A 26,710-nucleotide genomic window follows, 5' to 3' on the forward strand; every position below is an offset into this window, starting at 1 on the left:
CGCCCCGGACCCTCTGGCCACCTCGGAGAGCCAGGATCCACCACAGTCCAGCAGCGACCCTCTGACTTGGAATAAAAACTAGCAAGCAAGGCAACTCAACTCCCTGAAAACTTTGCAATTACTGCCAGACAGAGGAAGTTGGTGGAGGATTATCAACGCATGCATATTTTCATGGAGTAGTCTCAGTCCACCCTTGATCAGATTAGGTAAACAGCCGCAGTACTGTCTATTTTTACTCATGTACTCTAAATGCACTGCAGCAAATGTTTTTATAAGCCCCAGCTCTTTACAAAAACATTGAAACGGTGAATTGACAGGTGTGATTGATGGGTGAGCCCTGAGCCTTCCTCACTACAGTTCAGCTGCAGTTTTTTGCTCAATGGTAATGCGTGTAGTAATAATTATTACTTTATAAAATAGTTGTACAAGTTTGCTGTCTAAACAAGTGTTCCTGCATGCAATGTAAGACTTCACCAAATACGGTCATCCACATGTGACAGTTTGATTGTTGCATTTGTGATTGATTGAATAGGCCACAATTAAAACACACTTAGCTGGATTGTCATTGATTCAATACAGCCATCTGTCAGTCTGTCTCTGTGTGTACATGCATATTCAAATCTTTGTGTGTTTCTGTTGCATTTCCCCATCCCAGTACTCATCACACACACCCCTACAAGCCACCATGGAGGATGACCTGATGTTTAGTATGGAGGAGGTGGGCAGTGCCCAGCATAACCTGGGGAAACAGAGGACCCCCGGTCAACGTGCTCCGTCCCTTAGCAACGCTAACGATAGCGGCGAGGACGAGGACGACTACTACATCTGTCCCATCACAGACGACCCTGTCAGCCAGGCCAAAGACATCTGTGGCTATCTGAATAACCTGGTCAACAGCAAGCAGCTGTCCAACTCCCCCCGAAACTCCTTCACCTACAAGGTGAGCAGCAGTAGTGTAGGTGCAATATGCACAGGGTTTAGAAGATTCTGAAAGGACCATGGGTTGCTGGGCAACAGCTGACTGGGAAACATGTTGCCATGTACTGTATTGCTCTATTGTCAGTATGCAAAATGCTGAACTCTCGCTCTTACTGCTAGAGATGTGGTCAGAACAACTCTGCCTTATAAGGAGAAGGACCTCTTTCTCTCTCTCTGTGTGTGTGTGTGTGTGTGTGTGTGTGTGTGTGTGTGTGTGTGTGTGTGTGTGCGTGCGTGCGTGCATGTGTGCATTTCTGTGGCTGACAGCAGCAGGTCAGCTGCTTCGTCTGTGTACTCTCAGAACAGGAAGTACCCAGAGAGCAGCTCTCACCTCACATGATGATGACATATGTAAACAACCCTTTCACAGCACGCGGCGCGACCCCTGGCCTTCTGATCCAGTAGGCCAGCCTGTAGAGTGGGGTTGATGGGGAGAAATTAATAGCACTCCCTCATCAGACAGAGTTCGGCAGACTGTTTGAGATGTAGAATTTATGGGTCGCCATGTTGGAAGCAAATTTCAAAACACATTCTACTGGCAATAAGATGATAATTCCCTTTTCATGGAATGTTCAACACCAACATAGTCAATCCCAATGAATCTTTTGCTCTGCTCCTCATGTATGGTTAAGTTGATAATATTAAACAGTTAATTTCTCTACCTCTCCACATAGAATGAAACAGAAACAGAGAAAGAAACTCCACAACAACGGTCGGTCGAGTTTGATGCGTTATCTGACAATGCACGGGTACGTTACTGACCACGTTTTCATTCCCCTCTCCTTTTGCATTAGTGACTGCCTCCTTGCTCCTCACCTTCCCGACATTAATTCAATCTTTAAATAATGTATTCCTTCTTACCTTCCATTGTACTTATAATAATAATAATATGCCTTTTTTTTTTTGTGTATGGGTGGTCCCGGGGATCGAACCCACTACCTTGGCGTTACAAGCGCCGTGCTCTACCAGCTGAGCTACAGAGGACTTGCATGACCTGTTGTATCTAGACCCTTGATCCCTTAGCTGTCATTTTAATGTTCCCTAACCTGTGCAGGAGTCCTCAGGAATATATCAAGAGTTAGGCTAATGCAAATGTAATAAGCAGCCAATAAGCACATGACGATAATGGTTGAAACAAAGAGTATTGTTTATCTTATTCTAAATGTAATTTTCAGCTCTGCTGCGGTTCAAACGTGGCCTTTAGCCTGTTCAAAACATGAGCCTCATATAGCAATGCAAATAGTTCAGGCTAAATATACACTAGCCTAGATGGATGTTGCCACATACTGCTTATTAGGCACCGTACTGGGACTGCCCTGTGCTCCAGCCTCTACAACCTAATGTGTGTGTGTGTATTTTTTGGGGGGAGGGGGATATTGGGGTGGGGGGCAGAAGACACATGTCCATCTCTTAGAGTGTATCTTATCTAACAAATGTCAATCTCTTAGAGTGTATCTTATCTAGATTGCCACGTGTGTGTGTGGCATAGTGAGTAGGTCCCGTACGTCCACCAAATGCACATTCGTTTTCCCATATGTTGTTTTTTGTGGATGTCTAGTCCGCATTTTCTGTACTTGACGCACATATGCTTCGCAAGGCTGCAGAAAGTTTTGCAGCATGGAGAAGGTCATTTTCGCTGTCTCTTGGTTCCCTGCAGTGTACAATCAAAGCGCCGATTGCTACCGGGACCTCCATGGAGACACATTGCCAATACGATTGGATTACCTAGTCAGTTGAATATGAAATAATTAGCTGGGAATGGGAAGCTACGTTCTGGGAATTTCTTAAGTATCTAGCAAAGTGGTTAGCTTTGTAGTTAGATAGCTAGCTAACTGGCTTGACTGTTTATGGACTTCTGTTTATACCACCGCACGGTAAAGCAACACATAAATTGAAAATATTGAATGCATGCGGTACACAGAACACACCGCAGCTTAGTGCGGCATCCCCAACACAGCGTTGCGGACTGCTCCATTGAGAATTAATGACTTGCGTCAAACTCTTTGCGTTCCGACGGAACTGGTGGACATGAGGCTGGAGGGTGCTACTGTATGGGAGGGTCGGGTTACTAACAGGTTTACATTACTAGCAAATGCCACTTGGATCACTGTTAGTTCTGAGAAAGACTGAGAAAGCTGAGTACAACAGTCCAGACATTCATGAGTGTAGTCAGGAGTTTTTCCTGGTTAGGCCTCATGGACTGGAAAAGCTCCTGGCCCAAGTGCTGGCTGTGGGTATAAAATTCATCTGGTGACAGCAAGTTAATGATCTATGTTATTTTGCAATGTAGGGCTCTTGGGTGACTTCTAGATAGTACAACTAATGTGAGACTTTTTATCCTCCTAGTAGGTCAATAGAAAGACTCCTGTTTATACATTTGATACTTGTATATCATAGGGCCAGGAGTTTTCCATGGTCAGGTTATGTGGTCAGGAAAAACTCTTGGCCCTGTAGCATTTCACGCTAAGGTCTACACCTGTTGTATTCGGCGCATTCATTACGATAATCTTATGCTGAATGTTCCTGAAGCAACCTTGTCATGATCCTCTGTTGATGTGTCTGCTTGTCATATCTCTCCCTGTATTTTGTTTTCCTCTATCAATTCAAAAGTGTGATTTGCATGTTCCTCAACACTTCCACGGCACAGGATGGATCAGAAATCCACCTGTCCACTGACACTTAATCCTACTGTGAGAGAGTTGGCCGTTACTCTGACACCTAAAAGGTACTAAATGTATACTGAACAAAAATATAAATGCAACATGCAACAATTTCAAAAGATTTTACTGAGTTAGAGTTCATATAAGGAAATCAGTCAATTGAAATAAATGGATTTCATATGACTGGGAATACAGATATGCATCTGTTGGTCACACATACAGTACCTTAACAAAAAAAGTAGGGGCGTGGAAACCAGTCAGTATCTGGTGTAACCATGATTTGCCTCATGCATCGCGACACATCTCCTTCGCATAGAGTTGATCAGGCTGTTGATTGTGGCCTGTGGAATGTTGTCCCATTCCTCTTCAATGGCTGTGCGAAGTTGCTGGATATTGGCGGGAACTGGAACACGCTGTCGATCCAGAGCATCCCAAACATGCTCAATGGGTGACATGTATGTTGAATATGCAGGCCATGGAATAACTGGGACATTTTCAGCTTCCAGGAATTGTGGATAGGTCCTTGCGACATGGGGCCGTGCATTATCATGCTGAAACATGAGGTGATGGCGGCAGATGAATGGCACGACAATGGGCCTCAGGATTTCGTCACGGTATATCTATGCATTCAAATTGCCATCGATAAAATGCAATTGTGTTCTTTGTCTATAGTTTATGCCTGCCGATACAATAACCACACCGCCACCATGGGGCACTCTGTTCACAACGTTTACATCAGCAAACTACTCACCCACACGACGCAGACACGTGGTCTGCGGTTGTGAGGCCGGTTGGACGTACTGCCAAATTCTCAAAAATGACGATGGAGGCGGCTTATGGTAGAGTTCATATGGACATTTCTGCAGTCAGCATGCCAATTGTACGCTCCCTCAACTTGAGACATTTGTGGCCTTGTGTTGTGTGACAAAACTGCACATTTTGGTGGCCTTTTATTGTCCCCAGCACAAGGTTCACCTGTGTAATGATCATGCTGTTTATTCCGCTTCTTGATATGCCACAACTGTCAGGTGGATGGATTATCTTGGCAAGGAGAAATGCTCAGCATATGTGGGAACTCCTTCAAGACTATTGGAAAAGCATTCCAGGTGAAGCTGGTTGAGAGAATGCCAAGAATGTGCAAAGCTGTCATCAAGGCAAAGGCTTAGCTATTTGAAGAATCTCAAATATAAAATATATTTTGATTTGTTTAACACTTTTTTGGTTACTACATGATTCCATATGTGTTATTTCATAGTTTTGATGTCTTCACTATTATTCTACAATGTAGAAAATTGTAAAAAATAAAGAAAAACCCTTGAATGAGTAGGTGTGTCCAAACTTTTGACTGGTACTATAGATATAGATATATAGATAGATAAGGTTCTCGTGACTGGAGAGAGGGGATAACACACTCATTTAATAATACTTTTAAAACAATTAGCTGCACTGCCGATTTGTCAAATCAGCCAATAGATGGTATGGGCATACTTGTCTAGAACTCAGCCATCCGTATTGTCATGACAATGTGTATATATTTCACTTAGATGTGCTCAAACCAAACAGTGGACCAAATTATTAAACTCAGTCGTGTTCGAGAGCATCAAAACCGTAATGCATCATGTTAAATTTGTCTGACTGACTGATGAGTAGTTATTTATGATGCAAGGTGATTTGTAGATCAGTCCGTCGGCAGCCAGCTGCACTGTCAGCTGCGATGTCGAACAAGCCCATAGACTCAGTTTTTCCTTTAAATCCCATCACGCAATGCGATTTTCTCCCCCATGCCAAAGTTTTCCCCAGTTCAATTGAGCCCCACGGTGGACGCATCATAATACCCATAGAACCTTACGGTACCTTAAGTACTGAAATGGTTCCAATCGTTTTTCCACCATTCATTTGATCCATTGTGGATTTTAGAAACACTTCAAATAAGGGCTGTGTTTCGTGTAGCCTTACCCTGGCGTGACGTTTTGATAACCGTGTAAATCTCTCTCGGACAAGTTGACTTATCAATATATTTGCCTGTATTTACTCCCCAAAAATGACTCATGCTGTGATTTTTATAACTAACCCAAGATGGACCACAGCCTGTCGTTTTCAATAGGAACAAATTAGTCGTAGTGGGCAGAACAAGCAAGGAAGGGGCAGAGCCAAGCACAAGCTATTTGCATATTTCCGCTAGGAATCGCATACTCTGGGAAGTGCGCATGTGCAATAACTAAATTCGCCCTTGCACTCCTTCTAAACAACTATTTATTTTAATTTTGTATATACTTTGGCAAAGGGTAAATTCTAAAAAACTTAGTCCACTCTGTTCGCAACAGTTTCTAGTTTTGGGAACAGAAAACTGTATTGAGAACATTTGATCACTAAGGAAATGTGCATAATGTCGGCAAAAATCCATCTTGCTCCATCTTTTCCCACTGCCGGCCACTGTGCTTCATATCATCACCAAATTTGGTAGTGAGTAGAAACACCAACCGGATACTTTGGTTAAATATCTGGCTCAGTGTTCTATCTGTGATGGCGCTCTCCCACGGGGGTCAATCCTAACCTTAGAGCTGCAATATGTAACTTTTTGTGCTACCTGACCAAATTCGCATGGAAATGTGAGTTGTAGATCTGTCATTCTTATTGAAAGCAAGTCTAAGAAGCGGTAGATCTGTTCTATGTGTGCTAAGTTTTGTTTTTGTGTCTTTTACTTTGGGTTTTGTACACCAGCTTCACACCACTGGAAATGTACTATTTTGGGTTATGGAAAATATATTTAGATGGTACAATGATTGTCTACACAATGACTGCTTGTTTTGTCACATAAACTGAAATTAGGCAAACTATTAGAATTTTAGCAACCAGGAAATGGCGGAGCGATTTCTGCATATGTGCCAAAGGCCTTTGTAAATGGCAGACTCCACTGCGATGCACATGGTCTGCAAGTTGAACATCAACATGATGAGATTGTAGACTCCTAAATTGATAATGCAGTTTGTATAGGTGATTTTACAGCTAGCTGTCTACTTTTTATGCTGATATTGACACCCAATGCTATTCTTATGAATTATTCTGGATATAATGACAAATTACATAGCCTAGTGACCTTATTCACAATAGTACAGTTTTCCATGTTACACCTGCAATTTTAAACAATACAAGGGGCTTACTTGAACTTGAATTTGGAGCTCAGAAATTCAAGTACTCCGGCGCTCCAACTGGTCAATTACAAAGGCATTCCTAGTCGATCACCAAACATTTCTGTAAAAAACCCAACGATAAAGCCTTGTGTTCCTATTTTGTTTTATTCGTCTTGGGCAGTTGGCGGTAGGTGCACCCGATTCAGCTGCCCTGCACGCCGGGTATGCGACCTGTTCATGTGTCTGAAGGTACAAACTCTGCCTTCCCGGCAGGCCCAAATGCGGTGATAATGTATTGGGCCTATAGCTTACTGCACAAACCTCATTGCTACAGTACGGTTTTTAATTGGTTAATGTTGCATAGGTTTACGTTTTTTAAGTCATGTAAAAAAAAAAATCTGAGCGGTAGATCTCAGCTTTCATTTTGACTCAGAAAGTGATCTTGACTCAGAAAAGGTTGGTGACGACTGTTCTAGAGTTTTCCCTGTTAACACTATCAACGTTTGCCATTACTGTGGCAATTGTGATCTAATTAACGCAATATTAGCCACTTTCAATGCAACATACCAAAACAAAACAAACTATGCAAGAGATTTTGTTGTAAGCTGAACGCATCGGAGTAGGATTCTATTGCATTGACACGCACTACTCTGACCGGTGCGGCATAAACAATCAGAGCTGCAGTAGGCCTATATGCAAATAGACCATTGCCATATATGGATCTGTGCCATTTACTTTGAACTGGACTGTGTTTACAGCATGAGCGCTTGTTTTGATATGTTTGTTTTGGGATCAAAGCGAGAGCTGCATGTAGCCACGTGCACATTATGTTCCTATCCTTTGCTAGTTAGTGAGTTACTAGCCCAGTTATAGATCATTTGAAGTCAGCAATAGGGGAGTGATGGCTTCCTACAAGGGCACAAAGCGTCTACATTTCTAGACACCTTTAAAGTGTGTCAGGTAAAGAGCTTTTCTTTTGTCTTAAAGGGGCAGTTTTGTATTTTGAGAGGTTTGAATAAGCTAAGTAGCCTATAGGCAGAGGGCAGCATAATTTGTCTGATTCTCTGTAATAATTGTATGAGAATAATAATGCATTTTATTTTGTAAAGTGGTTTCTTGCATCAAACAACACAACAGCATTTTCAGTCACCTCCTTGTCTGAAGGACAAGTGGATGAACAGGTTAATGTCAAGCCTTGCATGTTTTTTTCAAACGTCTCATGGAATGTAGGCCTACATTGAACACCACACATTGGCTACTACTGTAGGCTGAATGATGGAACAGCAATTTCCATGTTAAAATGTTATGGGATGCATTTTCTCCATTGTTTTTGATGGTAGGCCAATCTGGTAGGCCTACATTATTATCAAATAGCCACAGTAGCCTACATGGCCACTGTTAAAATTTACTTAAAGCGGGTACAGCCTCAGTGTTCACAGTAAACGCGCGCTGGAAGTTGCACAGAAGTTTCACAAGGTTCAGGTTTGTGCTCAGCAGACCTGAAAGTTGCTCAGTGCGGGAAAATATTTGAGGGAACATTGACTGTAACATTACTGCATGATTGTAGCGGGTTTATTAACACGTTAGTTCTAATAGCTATGTTGACTATGACGTTACTTTAGCTAATATGGTGACAACGATGTAGGCTGTGTGTAGCGGTTATGATATGAAGGTTTGGCTTGGAAAGGTTTTTTCTGCCTGGTCACATAGCTGTGTTGTGCATTGAAGTCCACAAGCGAAGGGAAAAGGTGAGAGGAGGAGAGTGCATAGATGCAAGACGGAATACAACGTGGCTGCTATGAAAGTGAACTGTGTTTACGCGTGATCAGGGGTATATTCATTCCGCCGATTCTGTTGAAAAACATTTATTGAATGGAACGAAACGGGGATAAACATACGTGAATTTGTCCAATAGAAACTCTCGTTTGCAACTGTTGGACTAATGATTACACCCTAGATTAGCTAGATGCAGGCAAGAGTGTGCAAGGCAGTATTGAATGTGTCACTGTTTGTCCATGTGTCACTGTCTGTCACCTCAAATATTTATCTCGACCTGTGTGCACCTACGTTGTAAACTTTCATTCATAGGCTAGGTTGTAGCAAACTCATGATGGGTATAGGGATAATTTGAGTGTTATATAGTAGTTTTAAACCTATCACTGTTACATTGAACTTGGTGAATGGAATATGAATGACAGTCATCCAATATGCTGTAATAGAAATAAGGCCATGCTCATGAAGAAACAAAATCATCCTCCCTCGTCTTAAACGGCACTGACCGCCACTGGTGTGCATATGGCGGGTGTTATGCAGTGACGTCTAAAAATGTTGCTGTACACTGATGTCTAGAAAATTAAGCTGTAAGAAATTCGGACTTGTGTATGCCCTGCAGCTATACTCATGTATGTGGGCATACTGCAGTGAGGTCTAAAATGTTTTGAATTAATCAGCACTTTGGAGAGTGCTGTCCCTTTCAGCACCATAGATAGTAGGCTACTTGGCTGTGTACTCTGTCTGTTGCGCTGCTACTTTTTTGTGTTTGAGACTTTTTTTCTCAATGTGTTCCTGTACCTCAGAGTCCCCCGGATACCCCCCTCCCCCCTTCTCGCGCTCACTATGTAAATTAAGCACTGAACCAATCATTAGGGTGTTTTTGTTTGACCCACGTGAACGTGACCAAAGACATGACTGAAACAGGAACCAACTTTGCTGTGATTCATGTTAACAGTGGAGTAATACAAATGAATGTGATATTTGAGGCTCTCTCTCACTGATTGATTGTATATACACATCATTTTAGTTTGTGAGTGGGGGTTGGAGCCATGTTTATTTTGACATTATAAAGAAAAACTTTAATAAACAATAGCAACACTGCCATGTTGATCTGAGCCTTGCTGTCGGAAAACCACATTAATGTGCATCTTTAAAAAAAATACAACATGGTTATTGGTCAGCCTAAAAATAACAGTCAACCAAAATTCCATGACCGTCACATCCCTAATCTGTGTGTGTTTCATTGATGTATCCCCAGTGGCTGTAGCTTCCCTTAGCATAAGCTGTGATACAGTGTGATAGTTATCTAAAAGATAAGTATTGTTTCCCATTGTCCCAGGTGGCGTGGAATAGAGCCTTAGAGAAGGCCAAGGCCATGCCTGATCCCTGGGCTGAGTTTCACCTGGAGGAAGTCGAGACCGAGCCATGCATACGATACAGGTACATATTAATGTGTCCGTCAGTGGGCTTGACTGCTACCCTGTTTTAGACAGTTGTTGACAAATACACACCATCCCCACACCCCTGCCCTTTCTGAAGGTACAGTATATTATATAACCATCACTGCATTTCCAATGGGCCTTCCAAGTTTTTCTTGGCCTGTGCACAAAGTTCCCTTGTGGCAGATATCTGGGCTGCCTGCCTGCCCACGCTAAAACACTTAGTCTGAAGCCAAAAGGCGTATTCCAGGTCATATTCTTTCCAGTAACTCTGCACATCTTAGAATAATGCTATATCATTATTGTGGTTCCTGAGAGGTTGAACATTTCTCCAGGCGTTGTGAGATCTGATAATCTGTGCAGTGCGACTGCAATAAAGATGACCTGGAACATGCCCAAATTCTTCAGACAGTGCAGCCAGGAAAACAACTAAAGAGGTGTGGCCCTCCCGGCCTAGATAATAGCAGGCTAAGTAGGGGTACTGCATTCTCTAACATGTTTTGCTGTGTTTGTTTGTCTTAATCCTCACCTCTTATTGGTGTTATATAACAAAGCCCTGCCTATAGGGAGCAAAGGGAGGAAGAGATGGTTGTCTGGAGTTGGGATCCACTCCTGTTCTCTCATGATGCGACTAATGATGATTTTGAGAAAAGTCGCATGAAAGGAATGCGCTCTGCTCTGTTTCTTGTGCAGGCTGCACACACTTCATCAGTATCTCATTCACAATTTGACAAGCACTTGATAATATTCTCACCCATCAGACTATTCTCAATTTAATCCTGTCTTTACATATAGCCTGCTAATATTTACATTTTTGTCATTTAGCAGACACTCTTATCCAGAGCAACTTACAGTTAGTGAGTGCATACATTTTTCATACTGGCCCCCCATGGGAATCGAACCCACAACCCTGGCGTTGAAAGCGCCATGCTCTACCAACTGAGCTACAGGAGGGTGGAGTTATTTTTTATTTAGAATGGCCCACAAAAAAAAACGTAATCCGTAGCCTGCACTTGAATAGCGAATGGAGGAAGCGCTTCCCGCGGTTATGTTTATGTTTAAATAGTGGCCACTGGCCAGTCAAAACTCTGTTTTCACATGCGATTGCGCAGTGACTGGGTTTATAAGGAACACACGTTTCACTAGGCTCTCTCTGTAGGCTATGGGCTCTCCAACCGTGTTCCAGAGGTCCTAGGCCTACAGGCTATGCTTAGAGTTATTTGGCCACTTTAGTTGTGATACAAACCTTAAAAAATAAAAAAATGGGGGGGGGGGGGGGGGGGGGGGGGGGGGGGGGGGGTAGAAGAATTACTTCATCCTATCCCAGGTATTCCTTAAAGAGGTGGGGTTTCAAATGTCTCCGGAAGGTGGTGAGTGACTCCGCTGTCCTGGCGTCGTGAGGGAGCTTGTTCCACCATTGGGGTGCCAGAGCAGCGAACAGTTTTGACTGGGCTGAGCGGGAACTATGCTTCCGCAGAGGAAGGGGAGCCAGCAGGCCAGAGGTGGATGAACGCAATGCCCTCGTTTGGGTGTAGGGACTGATCAGAGCCTGAAGGTACGGAGGTGCCGTTCCCCTCACTGCTCCATAGGCAAGCACCATGGTCTTGTAATGGATGCGAGCTTCAACTGGAAGCCAGTGGAGTGTGCGGAGGAGGGGGGTGACGTGAGAGAACTTGGGAAGGTTGAACACCAGACGGGCTGCGGCATTCTGGATGAGTTGTAGGGGTTTAATGGCACAGGCAGGGAGCCCAGCCAACAGCGAGTTGCAGTAATCCAGACGGGAGATGACAAGTGCCTGGATTAGGACCTGTGCCGCTTCCTGTGTAAGGCAGGGTCGTACTCTCCGAATGTTGTAGAGCATGAACCTGCAGGATCGGGTCACCGCCTTGATGTTAGCGGAGAACGACAGGGTGTTGTCCAGGGTCACGCCAAGGCTCTTCGCACTCTGGGAGGAGGACACAACGGAGTTGTCAACCGTGATGGCGAGATCATGGAACGGGCAGTCCTTCCCCGGGAGGAAGAGCAGCTCCGTCTTGCCAGGGTTCAGCTTGAGGTGGTGATCCGTCATCCATACTGATATGTCGGCCAGACATGCAGAGATGCGATTCGCCACCTGGTTATCAGAAGGGGGAAAGGAGAAGATTAGTTGTGTATCGTCAGCGTAGCAATGATAGGAGAGGCCATGTGAGGATATGACAGAGCCAAGTGACTTGGTGTATAGGGAGAAAAGGAGAGGGCCTAGAACTGAGCCCTGGGGGACACCAGTGGTGAGAGCACGTGGTGCGGAGACAGCTTCTCGCCATGCCACTTGGTAGGAGCGACCGGTCAGGTAGGACGCAATCCAGGAGTGAGCCGCGCCGGAGATGCCCAGCTCGGAGAGGGTGGAGAGGAGGATCTGATGGTTCACAGTATCAAAGGCAGCAGACAGGTCTAGAAGGACAAGAGCAGAGGAGAGAGAGTTAGCTTTAGCAGTGCGGAGAGCCTCCGTGACACAGAGAAGAGCAGTCTCAGTTGAATGACCAGTCCTGAAACCTGACTGGTTTGGATCAAGAAGGTCATTCTGAGAGAGATAGCAAGAGAGTTGGCTAAAGACGGCACGCTCAATAGTTTTGGAAAGAAAAGAAAGAAGGGATACTGGTCTGTAGTTGTTGACATCAGTGGGATCGAGTGTTGGTTTTTTGAGAAGGGGTGCAACTCTCGCTCTCTTGACGACGGAAGGGACATGGCCAGCAGTCAAGGATGAGTTGATCAGCGAGGTGAGGTAGGGGAGAAGGTCACCGGAGATGGTCTGGAGAAGAGAGGAGGGGATGGGGTCAAGCGGGCAGGTTGTTGGGCGGCCTGCAGTCACTAGTCGCAAGATTTTATCTGGAGAGAGAGGGGAGAAAGAAGTCAAAGCATAGGGTAGGGCAGTGTGAGCAGGACCAGCAGTGTCATTAGACTTAACAAACGAGGATCGGATGTCGTCAACCTTCTTTTCAAAGTGGTTGACGAAGTCATCCACAGAGAGGGAGGAGGGGGGGGGGTGGGGGGGAGGATTCAGCAGTGAGGAGAATGTGGCAAAGAGCTTCCTAGGGTTAGAGGCAGATGCTTGGAATTTAGAGTGGTAGAAAGTGGCCTTAGCAGCAGAAACAGATGAAGAAAATGTAGAGAGGAGGGAGTGAAAAGATGCCAGGTCGGCAGGGAGTTTAGTTTTCTTCCATTTCCGCTCCGCTGCCCGGAGCTCTGTTCTGTGAGCTCGCAATGAGTCATCAAGCCACGGAGCTGGAGGGGAGGACCGAGCCGGCCGGGAGGATAGGGGACACAGGGAGTCAAAGGATGCAGAAAGGGAGGAGAGGAGGGTTGAGGAGGCAGAGTCAGGAGATTGGAGGGAGAAGGATTGAGCAGAGGGAAGAGATGATAGGATGGAAGAGGAGAGAGTAGTGGGAGAGGAGAGAGAGAGCGAAGGTTGCGGCGGCGCGTTACCATCTGTGTAGGGGCAGAGTGAGTAGTGTTGGAGGAGAGCGAGAGAGAAAAGGATACAAAGTAGTGGTCGGAGACATGGAGGGGAGTTGCAGTGAGATTAGTAGAAGAGCAACATCTAGTAAAGATGAAGTCAAGCGTATTGCCTGCCTTGTGAGTAGGGGGGGGACGGTGAGAGGGTGAGGTCAAAAGAGGAGAGGAGTGGAAAGAAGGAGGCAGAGAGAAATGAGTCAAATGTAGACGTAGGGAGGTTGAAATCCCCCAAAACTGTGAAGGGTGAGCCATCCTCAGGAAAGGAACTTATCAAGGCGTCAAGCTCATTGATGAACTCTCCAAGGGAACCTGGAGGGCGATAGATGACAAGGATATTAAGCTTAAATGGGCTAATGACTGTGACAGCGTGGAATTCAAATGAGGAGATAGACAGATGGGTTAGGGGAAAAATTGAGAATGACCACTTGGGAGAGATGAGGATTCCTGTGCCACCACCCCTCTGACCAGATGCTCTCGGGGTATGCGAGAACACATGGTCAGACGAGGAGAGAGCAGTAGGAGTAGCAGTGTTTTCAGTGGTAATCCATGTTTCCGTCAGCGCCAGGAAGTCGAGGGACTGGAGGGTAGCATAGGCTGGGATGAAGTCAGCCTTGTTGGCGGCAGAACGGCAGTTCCAGAGGCTGCCTGAGACCTGGAACTCCAGGTGTGTGGTGCGTGCAGGGACCACCAGGTTAGAGAGGCAGCAGCCACGCGGTGTGAGGCGTTTGTGTAGCCTGTGCGGAGAGGAGAGAACAGGGATAGGCAGAGGCATAGTTGACAGGCTGCAGCAGATGGCTACAATAATGCAGAGGAGATCGGAATGAAATGAACTAAACATCTGGGAAAGGAGAGAGCAGGCCTCCCTCACCAAAAAAATATAACTCTCCCAACTTCCACCTCAGAAACTATAATTGTTTCACTGAACCACCCGAATAAAACTCTCCCAACTTCCACTTTAGAAATTAGAATTGTTGTAAACTACAGCGGTTCAATGTTTCAATGAATAGACTCAATCTTACTTTATTCAGCTAGCTAACTATGACACCATAGCTAACTAGCATGCTAGCATCCAATAACACACAGTTTAGCACCAATACTTGGTTACAACAAACTACCAATAGTGTGTGAACACACTAAACAGATAATTCGTGTCCGTGTCTAGTTCTTTCATAACGCAGCAATGATTAAACGTTGGCTAGCTAGCACAAAGATATTGTATTTAGCTACTACAGTACAGCCAGCTGGTAGTGTTGGCTAGCTAGCAATGGCTGCTGTGTTGACTTTGTTTGAAAAAAACGGCGTCGCTGCGAACGAATGTAGCTGGCTAAAAGGATATTGTTTTTAGTTGCTACCGTTGCTAATAGCTACTCGCCAGCTAATCCAGGAGGTGAGTTAGCTAGCTAGCTTCGTGCTACACCCGGCACCGCCGACTACAAAAGTAACCTACAATAACTACACAACAACTACCCACAACAGCCCACGATGCCTACCTATACTACTTAATAATATACAGCCCACGATGCCTACCTATAATACCTAACTACAATCTAAATACATAGTTTAAGCCTTACTCGACAAAGCCCAAGCTATGTATAAAGCCAAACTGGCAGACTGCAATCAGTAGCTGTAATTAAGTACAGCAGCTACCAACCACCTAACGTTAATGCCTCGGATAATGAGGTTAGAAAAACAGCTGAATGGTGGCAGCTAGCTGGCTCAATCACAGGTACTCTTAAGCGTGAAATAACATTGGAAACAACTAACCACAGTTGCTAAAAGTTACCAGTAGCTACCCGCTAGCTAGCTAGCTAGCTTTGTTGGTCCGAGTAGTGGGTAGGCTAGCCTCGTGCTTCGCCGGGGTCCGCCGAATACAATACTTACCTACAATAATTACCTACAATAACTACCTGAGTAAACTACCTATAATACCTAACTACAATACCTACCTAACTACAATACCTACCTACAATCTAAATACATGGTTTAAGCTTTAAGCTTTACTCAACACCATATAAGAAGCCAAGCTTACCTCCTGCTAGAGAAAACACAACCGCTCCCGACACCAGTGCCTATGGGCTAGTGCCTATGGGCTAGGCTACATGATGTATGTGACTATGATTTGAAAAAGTGCTGTTTCTTGCCTTAGAATATTATCTCACCCATCACACTATTCTCAATGTAATCTTGTCTTTACATATACTAAATAATATATGTGTGAAATTAGTTTTGATTTAGAATGGACCATTATCATGCATCTGTCAGAACAGGGGCAGGGGAAAAAGACATTACATTTACATTTTAGTCATTTAGCAGATGCTCTTATCCAGAGCGACTTACAGTTAGTGAATACATATTTTTTTTTATACTGGCCCCCCGTGGGAATCGAACCCACAACCCTGGCGTTGCAAACGCCATGCTCTATCAACTGAGCTACATCCCTGCCGGCCATTCCCTCCCCTACCCTGGACGACGCAGTGCCAATTGTGCGCCGCCCATGAGTCTCCCGGTCGCGGCCGGCTGCGACAGAGCCTGGATTCGAACCAGGATCTCTAGTGGCACAGTGATGCAGTGCCTTAGACCACTGCGCCACTCATGTCATCCGTATGCACTTGAATAGCGAATAAAGGACTTCCCGCGGTTCATTTTCATGCCAACCAGGTAGGCTACTCCTGTTGTAAATGTGCTTAATATTAGGGAAGTTGAGAAATAAATAAAGTAAGCCTATAAAAAGCTGATGGGATCCTCCTCATTTTAATAGAGGCCATTTAAAACTCTGTTTTCTCACGCAATTGCATAGCATATAGAAATGTTGTGGAACATGGGCTTATAGGAACACTTATTTCATTCCATGCATCAAGCTATGAGGAGCTGGCTCTCGCTGAGTAACAGGTGATCCTATTCCGCTCAAACTCTGAATGCCAGGCCTCTCATGAAGTGTTTGATTTGGTATTCGAGTGCATTTGCATTGATGTCAGAGTGATTAGAGGGACAGTAGAGCGCTGAGTACCAGGCCATTAGCAAGTTTGGTAGGTTACTAATGACCATCAGCGGCATCAGAGCACAGTTTTGGAGAAGGCTAGTTAACGTGACAAGTGGAATTTGGTTGTGGTCATGACTCGTGACTGTCGGACACCTCTAGTCGGAACCTCACGCTACCTAAGCCTCTCTGGTCTCTTAGCCAATGGCATGGTGCCATCTTCCTGTCCCATGCCCCCAATAGCAGTGGCTGACTCCTGACTGGAATAAAACCCATGGTAATAATAATAATATGCCATTTAGCAGACGCTTTTATCCAAAGCGACTTACAGTCATGTGTGCATACATTTTTACGTATGGGTGGTCCCGGGGATCGAACCCACTACCCTGGCGTTACAAGCACCATGCTCTACCAATTGAGCTACAGAGGACCACATATGCTTGGCAGGACAGACTGTGTAAATATTTAGCCTCTGGATCTGCTATGTGTCTTATCAGTGTGTATGGCTGACCCAGTCTCAGACAAGCCAAGCATTCATAATCTGTACATACAGTGTGTTTGAAATTCTCCCCCTAAGGTCGGATCTAGTGTAGAGAAGGAACCCTACAAACTGTTAATGGTCCCAATGGTGAGAATTGATTATGACATGTAACGTCAAGTTCACAGGGGTGATAATGGCATTCCCACTGAACACAGTACAAAGTAGGCCCATTTGTTGAGTTTGTCTTTGGTAACCACACAAGAATAAGGGACTATTACCACAGATCTGTCCGCCACAGGGTCTTTGGGGCTCGGACGTTGAACATCACCAAACCAAGGGAATATCTCACAACCCTTTTTGATCCTGGGGTACGAGACATCATAGATTAGACTATTTTCAGGCTATGGATAACTATATTTGGACTATTTGAGGATACACAGAGCAGGTCCTGTTCAGAACAAATCCAAGTACTCTAATGTTTGTCTGTTTCTATTTTCAGTCCCCTTGTTCTAACCCCGACCCCTTCAGTATATGGAGCAATGTGGCCAAAGTTACATTTTCTACTTTCTAGTCATCACCATATTGCTTAGACAAGTCCAGAATTCTGGCCCATATAGAATGGAATAATAATGTTTGATCAATGTTTGGTGAATGTGATTTGCTTAATCTTTCCTCAGGTACAATGCGATCACGGCGGAGTGGTCTCAAGACACAGTGCACATCAAGATGTCTGGCCAGGTATGCCACAACTCCTAAATCATCAGTAATCTATGTTATTATTCATCAGAACATTGTTGGACTCGTGGATATGTATGTGGAATGTAGTAACACAGTTTACATGAATGTGAACGTTTTCAAAAGCTTGGTGAGTTGATTGAGTTTCTCAGGAATTATTGATTTGTCTTTATGGTTTCTCACAGCCTTTTGGACGCGGGGCCATGAGGGAATGCTTCAGAACGTAAGTCTCACACACTGTATCTTTAATAATGTTCTCCATACGTCCTGGTTTCTTATTTCGGAGGCTTTTGGCCCTTTGTTCCTGCTATTTCAGCTAGTTTCAGAGCCGTGTGAGCTTTCCTCTTAATGCAGTGTAAACAAAATGACAAGACTGTACAAGCTGCTCAGGTCCCCAATCCACATTCCACAAATATCTCTCTCAGACCCAGATCCATTTAGTCCAGCTTAGAGCCATAGATAGATCCCTAGACAGAAACAAACATTCCATGACTACAACATTCTAATTCACATTCTCAATTCTCAAACTTTTCATGCCAACATGGCACCCAGTAGAGTTCTCTATCTCAAACTGATTTTGCTGAACTCTGTATATAGTACATTACTCTGGTCTAGCCTGATGTTCGCAGCTGTAGGCAACTGGGATATTATTCATATTGTGTCCTTATTATGATGCGATCTCTTTCTGTATTCATCCTGTCTACAGTGGGGAGAACAAGTATTTGATACACTGCCGATTTTGCAAGTTTGTGAGAGACGGAATCTAAAACAAAAATCCAGAAAATCACATTGTATGATTTTTAAGTAATTCATTTGCATTTTATTGCATGACATAAGTATTTGATCACCTACCAACCAGTAAGAATTCCGGCTCTCACAGTCCTGTTAGTTTTTCTTTAAGAAGCCCTCCTGTTCTCCACTCATTACCTGTATTAACTGCACCTGTTTGAACTCGTTACCTGTATAAAAGACACCTGTCCACACACTCAATCAAACAGACTCCAACCTCTCCACAATGGCCAAGACCAGAGCGCTGTGTAAGGACATCAGGGTTAAAATTGTAGACCTGCACAAGGCTGGGATGGGCTACAGGACAATAGGCAAGCAGCTTTGTGAGAAGGCAACAACTGTTGGCGCAATTATTAGAAAATGGAAGAAGTTCAAGATGACGGTCAATCACCCTCGGTCTGGGGCTCCATGCAAGATCTCACCTCGTGGGGCATCAATGATCATGAGGAAGGTGAGGGATCAGCCCAGAACTACACGGCAGGACCTGGTCAATGACCTGAAGAGAGCTGGGACCACAGTCTCAAAGAAAACCATTAGGAACACACTACGCCGTCATGGATTAAAATCCTGCAGCGCACGCAAGGTCCCCCTGCTCAAGCCAGCGCAATCCAGGCCCGTCTGAAGTTTGCCAATGACCATCTGGATGATCCAGAGGAGGAATGGGAGAAGGTCATGTGGTCTGATGAGACAAAAATAGAGCTTTTTGGTCTAAACTCCACTCGCCGTGTTTGGAGGAAGAAGAAGGATGAGTACAACCCCAAGAACACCATCCCAACCGTGAAGCATGGAGGTGGAAAAATCATTCTTTGGGGATGCTTTTCTGCAAAGGGGACAGGACGACTGCACCGTATTGAGGGGAGGATGGAAGGGGCCATGTATCGCGAGATCTTGGCCAACAACCTCCTTCCCTCAGTAAGAGCATTGAAGATGGGTCGTGGCTGGGTCTTCCAGCATGACAACGACCCGAAACACACAGCCAGGGCAACTAAGGAGTGGCTCCGTAAGAAGCATCTCAAGGTCCTGGAGTGGCCTAGCCAGTCTCCAGACCTGAACCCAATAGAAAATCTTTGGAGGGAGCTGAAAGTCCGTATTGCCCAGCGACAGCCCCGAAACCTGAAGGATCTGGAGAAGGTCTGAATGGAGGAGTGGGCCAAAATCCCTGCTGCAGTGTGTGCAAACCTGGTCAAGACCTACAGGAAACGTATGATCTCTGTAATTGCAAACAAAGGTTTCTGTACCAAATATTAAGTTCTGCTTTTCTGATGTATCAAATACTTATGTCATGCAATAAAATGCAAATGAATTACTTAAAAATCATACAATGTGATTTTCTAGATTTTTGTTTTAGATTCCGTCTCTCACAGTTGAAGTGTACCTATGATAAAAATTACAGACCTCTACATGCTTTGTAAGTAGGAAAACCTGCAAAATCGGCAGTGTATCAAATACTTGTTCTCCCCACTGTATATCAGACCACTGGCAGTCCATGCCTCCCACAGAGAGAAAATAAACCCTCACCCACTAACAAGCCCACACACCAGTTCTCACCATAGAAAACATGTTTATGGTTTATCAGCAAAAATACACAATGCCCAAGAGATACGCAACTCAAACCCTTAGGAGTATTTCACCTTAGTTTATGTCATTCTGATACTCAACTAACATTCTTCCGGATCTACTCGTTTAAATGTTCCTGTCATTTTAGTACAGTGCCATTCTTCTAATCTTCGATATATTTTTTCCATATTTCCTTTCCATCTTTCTGCAGGAAGAAGCTGTCTAACTTCTCCCACAGTAGTAACTGGAAGAGTGCGTGTAACTATGTGACAAAGCGCTACATGGAGCCTGTGGACAGGGATGTGTACTTTGAGGATGTCCGGCTGCAGATGGAGGCCAAACTCTGGGGAGAAGAGTACAACCGCCACAGGCCACCCAAGCAGGTATGGATGGAACATTTAATTATCCAATGAGTCATCCAGTTGATTGGTCGATTGATTGATTAGATGAATGACGTGATTGTAGATTTTCCACAATTTTCTAACAATGAAACTAACCATTCTCTCTCTCTCTCTCTCTCTCTCTCTCTCTCCCTCCCAGGTGGACATCATGCAGATGTGTGTGATTGAAATGATGCAGCGTCCAGGTAAACCTCTGTACCACCTGGAACACTACATCGAGGGGAAGTACACCAAATACAACTCCAACTCCGGCTTCGTCAAGGACGACAACATCAGGCTCACTCCACAGGTACAGCTTCGTCAAGGACAACAACATCACGCTCACTCCACAGGTACAGCGTCGTCAAGGACGACAACAGCAGGCTCACTCCACAGGTACAGCTTCGTCAAGGACGACAACATCACGCTCACTCCACAGGTACAGCTTCGTCAAGGACGACAACAGCAGGCTCACTCCACAGGTACAGCTTCGTCAAGGACGACAACATCACGCTCACTCCACAGGTACAGCTTCGTCAAGGACGACAACATCACGCTCACTCCACAGGTACAGCTTCGTCAAGGACGACAACATCAGGCTCACTCCACAGGTACAGCTTCGTCAAGGACGACAACAGCAGGCTCACTCCACAGGTACAGCTTCGTCAAGGATGACAACAGCAGGCTCACTCCACAGGTACAGCTTCGTCAAGGACGACAACATCACGCTCACTCCACAGGTACAGCTTCGTCAAGGATGACAACAGCAGGCTCACTCCACAGGTACAGCTTCGTCAAGGACGACAACATCACGCTCACTCCACAGGTACAGCTTCAGCTTCGTCAAGGATGACAACAGCAGGCTCACTCCACAGGTACAGCTTCGTCAAGGACGACAACATCACGCTCACTCCACAGGTACAGCTTCGTCAAGGACGACAACAGCAGCCTCACTCCACAGGTACAGCTTCGTCAAGGACGACAACATCACGCTCACTCCACAGGTACAGCTTCGTCAAGGATGACAACAGCAGGCTCACTCCACAGGTGCAGCTTCGTCAAGGATGACAACAGCAGGCTCACTCCACAGGTACAGCTTCGTCAAGGACGACAACAGCAGGCTCACTCCACGTGCTGTGGTCCTCTGTAGCTCAATTGGTAGAGCATGGCGCTTGTAACGCCAGGGTAGTGGGTTCGATCCCCGGGACCACCCATACGTAAAAATGTATGCGCACATGACTGTAAGTCGCTTTGGATAAAAGCGTCTGCTAAATGGCATATTATTATTATAGGTGCAGCTTCGTCAAGGATGACAACAGCAGGCTCACTCCACAGGTACAGCTTCGTCAAGGACGACAACATCAGGCTCACTCCACAGGTACAGCGTCGTCAAGAACGACAACAGCAGGCTCACTCCACAGGTACAGCTTCGTCAAGGACGACAACATCACGCTCACTCCACAGGTACAGCTTCGTCAAGGATGACAACATCACGCTCACTCCACAGGTACAGCTTCGTCAAGGACGACAACATCAGGCTCACTCCACAGGTACAGCGTCGTCAAGAACGACAACAGCAGGCTCACTCCACAGGTACAGCTTCGTCAAGGATGACAACATCACGCTCACTCCACAGGTACAGCTTCGTCAAGGATGACAACATCACGCTCACTCCACAGGTACAGCTTCGTCAAGGACGACAACATCAGGTTCACTCCACAGGTACAGTGTGTGTTACTGCTGTAAATGTGTTGGCCAACTTTATGGATTACTCCTGAGCTGCAGAACCCAATGATGCATCTTCATCTTTGTTATGAATTGATGCTAGATTTTTCAATTGAATAATTTTTTATTTGTTCTGTGTGTGAACTTGCAACCTTTTCTTAATGCCTGTAAACCACCATCTTTTCGTTGTCTGCTGGTAACTCTGCCTGCAGGCATTCAGTCACTTCTCATTTGAGCGTTCAGCCCACCAGCTGATCGTGGTGGACATCCAGGGGGTGGGGGACCTCTATACGGACCCCCAGATCCACACAGAGAAGGGCAAAGACTTTGGAAACGGAAACCTGGGTACGGCTTTCTCTCACACAGTCACACTGTTAGCAACACAATGAGGTAGACTGACATTTTCAGTTGTGACCCACCTAGCGAAAGACTTTCAAATAGATTGCAACGTACTTGTGTGTGTGTGTTACAGGTGTGCGGGGCATGGCGCTGTTCTTCCACTCCCACCTGTGTAATAAGATCTGTAAGAGTATGGGCCTCACACCCTTTGACCTCTCCACTGCAGAGAAAAGCCAGCTGGACTGCACCAACAGACTGCTGGTGAGACCATATAAATATATTGAAGTAGAATCAAAGGGCTTGAGGCTGATGACACATATGGGTGAGGCCGATGACACATAGCATCACATATCACCCTAGTTGTAGACACAGCCATCGTATTACCACAGAAATTATATCAGCACATACGACCTGGGAAATGATTTCACTACAGGCCCAAGATGTATGCAGCTATTTAGAATTGTCATTTAGTCCTCATCTTTAACAATATTTTCAACCCTCCCCTCCAATCAGAGGTCAGCCCAGACGGTACTGAGGGGTAGTGAGGAACAGTGTGGTTCAGCTCGTGTTCGTACCATCTCAGTGGGCCGTGCGCCCCCACTTCTCTCCCGTCTGTCAGAGACCTCGACCGGGAACGACACTATAAGTGAATCCAACCCCTGCTCGCCTCTCGTCTTCCCCGGCTCCCCGCTAGGAGAGCACTTCTCTATGGGCTCCATGGGCAAGTCTCCTCTTGGTAGGAACAGGGCATAGAGGGAATAGTTCACCCAAATTACAAATGTATCTAATTTTATGTTAATCTAGAAGGTTATCTGTGGGCCTGTAAAGCCAGTGACCCAACATCTGGGTTTGTTTTCTAAGCTGCAGCCCAGCATTAGCATGACGTTCCAAATAGCATGCCTGAAGCCCCATTAAAAACGGACTAAACAGTGTTATGTTATTTGATACCTTAGACTAGAGGTTGAATGAACAAGGGCTCTGTTTGAGCTATGGTTTAACTACTTAAACTCTTTCCTTTTTTTATTATCAGCCATTAAAATGTTTATTCTAATCGAACATCTGGTTTCCCACCCTCAGGTTGGTCTTTCGTAAATGAGATGGATGAACGGGAGACACACAACCACAACAACAACCGCTGCCACAGCCCAGAACTCATGGTCAGTGAAGGCTTTGTGGCTTTGTCACAAGAATGACATTAGTAATGGTTGACATATACTGAGGGCTGTGCTTGTTTTCTGTAGGACTCAGAGAATGGAGGAGACAGTGGGTGTCCAAGTGAGAGGAGGAGCGAAGGGGACCCCAATGACCATGCAGACGGGGTACATAACTCTTCTCTACACCAACACTCAGTCTTGGTCAGCCTGTCAGTCATAAATACTTTATGGAAACCGTCAACTACTTCCTCTTTAGTCTTGTATTGTTTATAGCTGACACCAAAGTTATTGTTCACTCCCCATTTACATTTTAGTCATTTAGCAGACGCTCATATCCAGAGCAACTTACAGTACCGAGTGCATACATTTACATACTGGTACCCTGTGGGAATCGAACCCACGACCCTGGTGTTGGAAGTGCCATGCTTTACCAACTGAGCCACCTGACGCCCCAACAGCAAAAGCCCTCTGTATAGCTATTACCCTCTGTATAGCTATGTGAGTGTGAACCTTGCCCCCTCTTTAGCTCAGTTTATGGCCTCTTAGACAGTAGGTTTTATACTGTATGATGTCACCATGTAGGCCCGCCCCCACCGCTACAGCAGACACTACTCTGAGTCGGACAAAGACAGCGTCAGACGGGTAAACAAAATAAAGGCCAAAATAAATTACCATCATCATAATCATCAAAGCCACCTTCGCTATAATCAAATAACCCCGTGCTCATCCCTCTGTCGCCCCCTACCCCTTGCTCACAAGTGTAGTGTTCCTGATATCTAATCTATGCCTCCATCCATTAGATAACTGAAAGCTGACGGAGTTCTTGCTGCTGTGTTTGTCTCCTTGCTAGAGAAAGATTCCCAGCAGATCCTCCCTTAACCCAAACATAAATTATCTTGCCGGGAACACCCCCAACAGCCAACAGGTGATTCCCCGGCCTCTGCATGAAGGGGTCTAACCCAGGCCTCTTCCTATGCAGGGTGGAGCACTGACGTTGCACCGTGTCAGCTGTTGATTTGACTCATGCTTGTTTTCTAAAGATGCATGCTTAGTAGGGGCAAAGGTTTGAGTGCACCCAAGAAAGGGAACACAAACTCAGCAGCCGCCCTGTGTTTTGGTCTTATTCCATGTGTGTCCTTGTTTGGCCTCTCCATGTCAACATTTTCACCTGCCCCCTCCCTGATCAAATCACCTAACCAATCAATAAGTCTGTAACTGCCTGTTCTGTCTCTCACTGCATACCTGGAGTATGATTAGCATTAGTGCTAAGTCAGATATGTACAAGTTGAGGCTTGAGTTGTTACTATGAACAAGGATTGCTACATATACAGTGCTTCATTGCCCTTTCCTATGCTCTCTGTCTGCCCAGCTGACCGATGAGAAATGGAGCGTCTACCACTCGTCTCGTTCTCACGTCCACCGGCCGTCCTGTGTTGCTGTGGAGATGGAGAGACTCGACTCACTGATCCTGGAGAGGAAGATCGGAAAGTCCATCCTGGGGAAAGTGAGTGGCTGGAACACTCGCGCAAGCACATATAAACACACACACACACACACTAAAAACACACAATATATCTCCTCTTGCCTCTCCCCCAGGTCCACCTGGCGATGGTGAGTTACCACGAGGCTGGTCGGTTCTGTGAGAAGGAGGAGCAGTGGGACCAGGACTCAGCCATGTACCACCTGGAGACAGCAGCCATGTGTGGGGAACTAGAGGCTATCGTTGCCCTGGGACAGTGTTACCTACAGCTGCCACACCATATACTGTCAGAGATGGAGCTAGAGGTATTTATCTATCTACTGTATCTCTCTCTATCTCTCTCCCCCTCTCTCTTTCTCTCTAATACACAATGTGTCTTTTGACTCCTTCTCTATGTTGTAATTCCATGCTGTATGTTGTTGTCTTGTCATCAGGACAACTCAGGGAGCCGTATGAAGGGCTTTAAGTTCCTGCTGCAGGCTGCTGAGGCAGGAGACAGATCCTGTATGATCCTGGTGGCCAGGGCCTTCGACACCGGCATCAACCTCTCACCAGACAGGTCAGAGACTGGAGGGACATATCAGATATCAACTAATGATGGGACCATCTATTATGAGAAGCTATCAACCCAGAACGATACAGATTACACAAATAAAACTAATAGAGACCCCCCAAGACACAGAGTATATGAGGACTGTGAAAATAATGTTTAATGAAAAGTCCTTCTTCATAAAAAACCTATAAAAACCTTCTCTGTGGTTCTCAGGTCCCAGGACTGGAAGGAGGCGGTGAGCTGGTACGACTGTGCCCTGAACATGACGGACTATGACGAGGGGGGCGAGTTTGACGGCATGCAGGACGAGCCTCCCTACCTGCTGCTGGCCAGAGAGGCTGAGATGTACGAGGAGGGCGGCCACGGCCTGGACCCAGACCCACAGAGAGCAGGTAAGACAGCAGACAGAACCACACCTGAACCTAGAACTAGAACCCTAGAACTAGAATCCTAGAACTAGAACCCTAGAACTAGAACCCTAAAATCCTAACTTGAGCCCTCAGTGTGATAACCTCTGTTGTACTTACAGTAACTAACCACAGACTCTCTCTCTCTCTGACCCAGGTGATCTGTTCACAGAGGCAGCAGATGCAGCCATGGAAGCAATGAAGGGCCGACTGGCCAACCAGTACTATATGAAAGCAGAGGAGGCCTGGAGCATGACGGAGGAAGAGGAGTAGGAGAAAGAGGGGACGTCACTCTCTGCAAGGCCAAAGGAATCGGCTAATGTTGTGATGGATCCTTCTCCCTAATGGTTTAAAGTTTACAGACACTTAAAGTGATTTCCTAAATGCATTGTGAGTGTATGATCTGTGTGTGACCATTTATGCAGCCTAGTTGTGTTTCTTGGTGATTACAGAAGGAATTCTGTCTTTATTTGACTCTCTCTCTGTTTGGAGCTGGTCCTTGTCTTTTCATCCATTGTCCACTTTTCTAGTCCTGTCCCCATTGCCCTTTGGCCATACAGTGCATTCGGAAAGTATTCAGACCCCTTGACTTTTTCCACATTTTGTTACGTTACAGCCTTATTCTAAAATTGATTAAATTGTTTTTTTTCCCCTCATCAA

The 26,710-nt window shown here is 45.5% G+C and overlaps 1 protein-coding gene across 1 annotated transcript; it reads left to right on the forward strand.

Moving 5' to 3' along the window:
• On the forward strand, nucleotides 1–26,710 carry LOC311101672 (eukaryotic elongation factor 2 kinase-like). Its single transcript, XM_084142824.1, has 17 exons — nucleotides 1–206; nucleotides 656–940; nucleotides 9,882–9,982; nucleotides 17,609–17,669; nucleotides 17,852–17,889; nucleotides 20,224–20,395; nucleotides 20,553–20,702; nucleotides 22,330–22,462; nucleotides 22,590–22,717; nucleotides 22,970–23,192; nucleotides 23,534–23,613; nucleotides 23,698–23,775; nucleotides 24,980–25,114; nucleotides 25,207–25,395; nucleotides 25,525–25,649; nucleotides 25,857–26,035; nucleotides 26,208–26,710. Exons 2-17 carry the CDS (start codon nucleotides 686–688, stop codon nucleotides 26,321–26,323), a joined length of 2,163 nt encoding a protein of 720 aa, XP_083998950.1. The 5' UTR covers nucleotides 1–206; nucleotides 656–685; the 3' UTR covers nucleotides 26,324–26,710.

Source organism: Coregonus lavaretus, assembly GCF_964263955.1.
Source record: "Coregonus lavaretus genome assembly, chromosome: 1".
NCBI lineage: Eukaryota > Metazoa > Chordata > Actinopteri > Salmoniformes > Salmonidae > Coregonus > Coregonus lavaretus.